Source organism: Callithrix jacchus, chromosome 15 (genome assembly GCF_049354715.1).
Source record: "Callithrix jacchus isolate 240 chromosome 15, calJac240_pri, whole genome shotgun sequence".
In the NCBI taxonomy this organism is placed as follows: Eukaryota; Metazoa; Chordata; class Mammalia; order Primates; family Cebidae; genus Callithrix; species Callithrix jacchus.
In genome coordinates, this window is record NC_133516.1 from 35,879,378 (window position 1) to 35,887,254 (window position 7,877).

General features: G+C 45.0%; 1 protein-coding gene across 2 annotated transcripts in view; it reads right to left on the reverse strand.

Moving 5' to 3' along the window:
- The window catches only part of DCP1A (decapping mRNA 1A), a 50,464-nt gene extending 48,275 nt beyond the window's left edge, over positions 1–2,189 (reverse strand). The window contains exon 1 of one of the 2 annotated variants that reach the window (XM_002758430.7): positions 2,029–2,189. In XM_002758430.7, the coding sequence (XP_002758476.3) occupies positions 2,029–2,163 (135 nt within the window). In that variant the 5' untranslated portion in view covers positions 2,164–2,189. Of the gene's footprint in view, positions 1–1,763; positions 1,922–2,028 lie in introns of those variants that run through there. The other variant, XM_054245742.2, reaches the window with a different exon arrangement.
- Positions 2,190–7,877: the final 5,688 nt, after the last annotated feature.

Sequence of the window (7,877 nt, forward strand, 5' to 3'; positions counted from 1 at the left end):
ATGTTAGTCATATCATATTGAATTTGTTGGGATTAAAAAATTTAGAAAATTGATCATCTTGATTTCTTACAGAAGTACTACCCTAGTGTAAATATCATTATTTTCCTTCCTAAGGATTCAGAGGCTTTTTCTTACCTTTAAAATGTTAGGTTATTACTGTAAGAAACTGGTAATCAACTGCTTACAGTAAAAGAACATTTGCCCACCAAAAAACAAAATGCAAAGTTACAACTCACTGTAAAATAATAAATAGAGAAAAGATTTTGTTGAGCTGTATGTGCCAGGATCCATATAAACAGTAGCAGCTTATTTTTCAATTCAGGTTATCATAGCTTGTATTTCATATTTAAAACAGAATTCCACAACGTAAAATTTTAAAATGTTGAAAGCCTTTGTGAAAAACTAGAAAAACTTTTTTGTAAAAAGTCCTAGTCCCAAGTCTTCACCATTTGTCTGCAGTCCATATTTCACAAATTTATATATAGGCCAAGAAAAGAAAAAGATTCAAAACAATTTCAAACTAAGGCAATGTCTAAAATAGCTACAATTAAAAAAAAATCTACAATTTTATTCCTTGTGGCCTCCTGTACCTCCTTCTCTTCCAGGAGGCAAAGGAAAGATAAACAATGTGATTATAAAAACTCTCTTGATTGGAATTAACTGTTTTATAAATGCCAAATGATTTTCAAAAAATTACTGATAAATATAATCTAGGCATCTGTATTATAGGGTAAACGACATACTACGATTATCTTCCAGAGTTTTGGTAGTTTAAGGATTTCCTATCTTATTGAAATGTGAACTCCAGCCATTGGTGTATTCAACCCAACAAACATCTACGGATTCTTTTCTTTTTTTTTTTTTTGAGATGGGGTTTCGCTCTTGTTACCCAGGCTGGAGTGCAATGGCGCGATCTCGGCTCACCACAACCTCCGCCTCCTGGGTTCAGGCAATTTTCCTGCTTCAGCCTCCCGAGTAGCTGGGACCACAGGCACGCGCCACCGTGCCCAGCTAATTTTTTGTATTTTTAGTAGAGACGGGGTTTTACCATGTTGACCAGGATGGTCTCGATCTCTTGACCTCCTGATCCACCCGCCTCGGCCTCCCAAAGTGCTGGGATTACAGGCTTGAGCCACCGCGCCCGGCCCGGATTATTTTCTAAGTCTAGAGGCTGTAACTGAATGAGTTAATTAGGAAGGATCCATTACAAGAAAGTAGGAAATTATGATATTTAAACAAGTAACAAAGCTTCAAGCAGGGGCTAACAAGAGTCAGTTAATAGACTTAACTTTCGGACCCTCTCGAGTGCACAAAAGCCAAAAAGTACTGAGTCTGAGGGGAGCTTTCAGAGATGACATCACCAGCATCATAGGTGGAACAAAACACATTTACAGGGTCTCTCTTGCCTATAAAAAGGTCTTCGGGGATCCAGTCAACATGGAAACCCTTTTCCTAAGTGCCTTGAAATCTTTTCCGAAACTCTGTGTAGTTCTATTAAAGCGGGACCCACCCCACCCGCCTCTCTTCCAAGAATTGAAACTGATTAAATTTCAAGCTTTAAATCCAAATGACCTCTGCGAAAGGGGCTCTCATTTACGTTTGCTAGGGGGAGGAGGAGTGTTTATTTTATAGATCATGTACATATAATTTATCTAATAATCCGCAAAGCCTCAAACACAAGCTTTCAGGCACCTTTCCGACCCCACCGGTCTCATAATCCCCAATGAGACTTCAAAGAAGGTAGGTCGCCCACGTCCCCAGACCTGACACTAAAGGGACTGATTCTGCTCCAATCCTCCCCTCCATCGGCTTTTCCTTGGGATGTCTCGAGCCACTTCTTTCACTCCTATCCCCCAATCCCAGGAGGACCCGACACCCCAAGCTCTGGCTCCGCTCTTCTCCAGTCCCGGGCCTCGACTCCGCCTCCCTGGCCTCTTGCTTTGCCCCCAACCCCGCAGCAACCCGCGCGGGCCCTTTAAGAGGCGGCAGCGGCCGGGAGAGCGTCCTCAGAGGCCAGGCGGCACTTACCCACTGGTTGGCCTTGGGGCAGAAGGTATACAGAGCGACTTGGCCCGTGAGGTCTGCGATGCTGGTGATGTAGGGGTCGTGTTGCTTCAGGGCCGCCAGGCTCATCTCCTGCCCAGCCCGACTCAGCGACTCCATCTTGAATCCCGGAGCCTAGCCCCTCTGGCGGGGGAGGAGTCGCGGACAGGAAAGTGCCGTCGAGGCAAACTTTCCCCGTCTGCGTCAGTCCCTTCAACTTCCGCCTCTACGCTGGCCTCGCGGCAGGGCGGTACGTTAGCCATTCAGCTCCGCCGCGCGGACGCTCCCGGCGCCGGGTTCCGGCGTTGTCAGGTCCCACAGCCCAACATTGTGGGGCGGTATCCACCGCTGCGCTGTCGAGCTTGCAGGCTGGAGCCCCGGCCCGCTTCCTTTTCCTGAGCTAAAACGTTTGCGGCCTGGGATCTGGGCTGTGTAGCTTGCTTGCCCAGCTCCTTCTAGGCTAAGGCTGGAGACCGCCGAAGTGCCGGCCCAGAGCTTGTCTGACAGGGCCCGGGGCCACAGAGCGAAAACGCCTCTGTGGAATGTGGAAATGCAGGACTCTACCGGGCCCCTTTAGAAAGCACAGAAAAGCCTGGGGGAAAAGGGGAGGCGAGGAACCCCGAAAATTACCTTAGATCTCAGATATGGATATGTCGACCTAAAAGGAAGAAGATGGGGCAAAATTAATGCACGCAGAGAGTTTATTTGGGCCGAGCTTGAGGACTGCAAACCAGGAGCATAGATTCAAGTTGCCCTGAATATACACTGATTAGCAGCAGGTACAAGCGGATTTTTGTTGTTGTTGTTGTTGTTGAGACGTAGTTTTGCTTTTGTCGCCCAGACTGGTGGGCAGTGCTGCTATCTCGGCTCACTGCAACTTCTGCCTTCCGGTGCAAACGATTCTCCTGCCTCAGCCTCCTGAGTAGATGGGATTACAGGGGCGCGCCACCATGCCCGGCTAATTTTTGTGTTTTTAGTAGAGACGAGGTTTCTCCATGTTGGCCAGGCTGGTTTCCAACTCCTGAACTCAGGTGATCCACCCGCCTCGGCCTCCCAAAGTGCTGGGATTACAGGCGTGCGTCACCGTGCCTGGCCCTTTTCTTTCCTTTTTTTCTTTTTGAGACGGAGTCTTGCTCTGTCGCCCAGGCAGGAGTGCAGTGGCACGATCCCAGCACACCAAAACCTCCTCCTCCCGGGTTCAAGGGATTCTCCTGCCTCAGCCTCCCGAGTAGCTGGGATTACAGGCGCGTCCCACCACACCTGGCTAATTTTTCCTTTTTTTTTTTTTTTAGTAGACACGGGGTTTCATAATGTTGGCCAGGCAGGTCTTGAACTGTTGACCTCAGGTGATCCTCCCACCTCAGCCTCCCTACGTGCTCTTTTCTTTTTTGAAATGGAGTTTCGCTCTTGTCACCCAGGCTGGAGTGCAATGTCGTGATCTCGGCTCACTGCAACCTCCACCTTTCCAGTTCAAGCGATTCTCCTGCCTCAGCTTCCTGAGTAGATGAGATTACAGGGTCCTGCCACCACGCCCAGCTAATTTTTGTATTATTATTATTATTTTTTAGTAGAAATGGGGATTCACCACGTTGGCCAGACAGGTCTCAAACTTTTGACCTCAGGTGATCACCCTTCCAAAGTGCTGGGATTACAGGTGCCCTTGGCCCACATAAATGTTTTTGTAGTGTCCTGGAAAGAGCCCATAAAGGGTTGAATTTGTTTTGCTTCATTTAAAGCATTAAGCAGATCACTCATTCCTTTGGCAAATGTCTTTTGAGCATTTTAAGGCGTTTTAAAGAGCCGGGTACTAGCTAACAAGTAAAACAAATCACAGAGACTATAGGGAGTTCTATACCTGCCAGACAACTTAAAAAGCAACATTTCTGGCCGGGCATGGTGGCTCACACCTGTAATCTCAGCACTTTGTGGGGGGCGAGGGGGCAGGGGGCTGGGGATTGTCTGAGGTCAGGAGTTCAAGACCAGCTTGGCCAATGTGGCAAACTTCTGTCTCTACTAAAAATACCACAGTTAGCCAGGAGTGGTGGCAGACTCCTGTAGTCTCAGCTACTTGGGAGGCTGAAGCTGGAGAATCTTTTGAACCTGGGAGATGGAGGTTTCAGCAAGCCAAGATGGTGCCACTGCACTCCAGCCTTGGTGACAGAGCAAGACTTGGTCTCAAAAAAAAAAAAAAAAAAGGAGGGGGGCATGGTAGCTGGGCATGTTGGCTCATGCCTGTGATCCCAGCACTTTGGGAGGCCAAGGAAAGTGGATCACTTGAGGTCAGGGGTTGGAGACCAGCCTGGCCAACATGGTGAAACCCTGTTTATACTAAAAATACAAAAATTAGCCAGGCATAGTGACACACACCTGTAATCCCAGCTACTCAGGAGGCTGAGGCAAGAGAATAGCTTGAACCTGGGAGGTGGATGTTGCAGTGAAGTGAGATTGCACTACACTCCAACCTGGGCAACAGAGGGAGAGACTCCATTTCAAAAAAAAAAAAAAGGAAGAAGAAAGAAGTGCCTGTAGTCCTGGCTATTTGGTAGGCTGAGGTAGGAATCACTGGGATCACTTGAGGTCGGGAGTTCAAGACCAGCCTGAGCAACATAGCAAGACCACATCTGGAAAGAAAGAAAAAATTGACATCCCCAGTAGAATTGAAAAATTTTCTAAGATAAAAACCATATTTTCAAGAAAATAACGCTAAATATCTGTATTGTCTATGATTTTACATCCAGGACAACTTGTTTTTTTGTCATTGTGTCAATGAAAAGAGTCAAACTCTGTAAAATAGTTGAAGAGTTTTATTCTGAGACAACTATGAGTAACCACAGCCATTGACACAGCTCTCAGGAGACCCTGAGGACATGTGTCCAAGATGGTCAGGGCACAGCTTGGTTTTATACCATTTTTGGGAGACATGATATATCAAATATGGTTGAGGTGTACATTGGCTCTGTCCAGAAAGGTGGAACAACTCGAAGTGTGTGCCAGCACACCTGACTAATTTACATTTTTTTGTTTTTTGTAGAGATGGGGTCTGGCTCTGTTGCTCAGGCTGGTCGTAAACTTCTGGCCTCAGCAGATCCTCCGGCCTGGGTCTCCCAAAGTGTCACTGGTAAAATGAGTTTTTTCTCCACTGTGTATCAGCCACAAACAAAGAATATCCCATTGAAAAAGGCAATCAGGTTTTATTCATTTGCCAAGGAATGGAGAAGGTGAGCTTTTGCTCTAAAAGCATCTTCTCCTGAACAATAAAAGGCAAGGGGATTTTAAGGATTCGGTGTGGGGCAGGAAAGGAATGTTAGTATGTGCAGGCTGGGACTCCAGGCACGCAGGCTCAATTCATAAACATGCATCTTCATACATCATATATACACAAAATGGCAGAGCTTTTCTTTTAGGGAAGGGAATTTTAGCATTATAATGATATGTTTATGATCTGAAGGCACCTAGGATTTGCCTATTCCCATTTTTGCTGGTTTTGTGGTGTCTTATCTTCCTCTGGCATCTAGTCAGGGGTCAAGAAGCTTTGGCGCCATCTGGTTTCTTTAAGCAGCAGTGCCTGTAGATAAAGGCACTAAAGAAAAGCAGTAAGAGAAAGGAATCTTCCCAGTTATTTCATCAGGGCTGTCCTTGTTAACAAAAATGCTGAGATTACAGACATGAGCCACCATGCCCAGCCCCCCTGTTTGTTAATGTAAAGAGAAATTTAGATTCTCTGCGGAATCATGTAAGCAGGTATAAATGTGGACAAAGACACATATATCATTCATTCACTCTTAAGTAAGTATTTATTGAACTTCTAATTGTGAACTGGTGGCCCTTTGGGAGCATTTCAATCTGTTTAAGACATTCCTGGCTCTGGGAGAAAATAAAAGAAGTAGGACAATGCAAGGAAACAGGGATGATGCTAGAGACATTTCTCTTTGAAACCCAGAGGACAGAGCCACTAACTTAACTGGCTGGGAAAGTCTAGAAGGGCTTCCTGAAGGAGGTGATGTTCAAATTGGTGTTCCAGGGATGACTGGGAGTTCAGGGAAAAAAGTTAAGGCCTCTGGTTCATTTCACAGCTCAGGGGTGAAGTAGAGAAGATGAGGTCATCCTCATTTGACAGATGATTTAATTGAGACCTGTGGGGAGAAATTGCTGACTCAAAATTCCACACTGGTCATAGAGGATCCAGTATTAGAATCTGGGGACTCCTGTCTTCTATCCTGGGATCTTTTCCTCCACACCCCAGATGACTTTATTCCTTCCAGTGGCTGGAGGTAAGAGCCCTATTTTTCTCTGCCTACCTTCAATCTGTTTCAAAAATCCACACCCTAATTTTTAAAAATCTGCACTTTAATTTTTAAAAAACATACATTCATCTGGTACAAAATTCAAAGGCACACCTGAAACAGAATTTAGTTTTTTTTCTTAAATAGATTTCCTAAAATAATAGAAGACATTTCATTTTAATTTACTATTTTTGATTGAGCAGGACTAGGCTAGTACAAAACACCAAGTTATTTTTGGGAGTTTTCATATTTGAAATTGAAAATCACTCCAAAACACATGTTTGCATGCCCCTAAACATGCTGTGATGCCCCATATAGCTCCTAGGACATATTAAAGATAATGTGAATATTTTGGACTTGAAATTTATCCTCATTTATCATGAGGCCTAATTTTGCCTTATATTTGTGAGTCAAACTTTAAGACCTTTCTTGTATCTTTAGACAATAGACTCTGAGAGGGCAGAGACGGCATCTTAGTCTTATTAGGTCCCCAGTACCTAGCCCAGCTCCTGGCATAGAGTAGACTCTCAATAAATATTGGTGATGGAATGTCCTTTTGAAACTCAATTACTTCAAGGCCACACAAAAGACTACTAGCAAGGAGAAGAGGAAGCTGAGTGGCAGAGGTGGAAAGGAGGCTCTATTCTACACACAATAACCTACAGTCACTTTGTAATTGCCTGATGGGTTGGTCTTGCCTTCTGCACAGACAAAACCAATTTACTGAGACCATGGTATTACAGTAGAGAAAGAGTTTTATTAATGCAGAGCTAGCCAAGTGGAAGGATTGGTGTTATTATTCAAACTAGTCTTCCTGAGAACTCAGAGGTTAGGGTTTTTATGGGTAATTTGTTGGGTAGCATGCTAGGGAATGGGTGCTATGGATTGGTTGGTGATGAAGTCATAGGGGTGTAGAAAACTGCCCTCATGCACTGAGTCTGCCTCTGGGGGCCACAGGACCAGTTGAGTCATGGGTCCAAGTGGGGTCAGTCAGTGACAGAATGCAAAAGTCTGAAAAAAAATCTTAAAAGACCCATCTTAAAAGAAAAAAACATAAAACAACACACACACACACACACACACACACCCCCATCTTAGGGTCTGCAATAGTCATGTTAACTATAGGAGCAATTGTGGAAGTCACAAATCTTGTGACCTCTGGCCATATGACTCCTGAGCAGTAAGGGATGATTATAGAAACTAGCCTACATTGCCAGGTGTGGTGGGTCATGCCTGTAATCCCAGCTACTTGGGAGGCTGAGTCAGGAGAATGACTTGAACCTGGGAGGCAGCGGTTGCAGTGAGCCGAGATCGTGCCACTGAACTGCAGCCTGGGCAACAGAGTGAGACTCCGTCTGAAAAACAAAAAAACAAAAAAAGAAACTATGCCTGCTTTTTAGCCGAATTCAGGTCCCTCCCTGATCCTAATCTCACGGCCTTTCATTACTTTTACAAAGGTGACTTCAGTCCCTGAGCAAGGAGGGGGTTGGTTTTAGGGAGAGACTATTATTAACTTGGAAAGAGTTCCAAGTTAAACTATGAACTAAATTT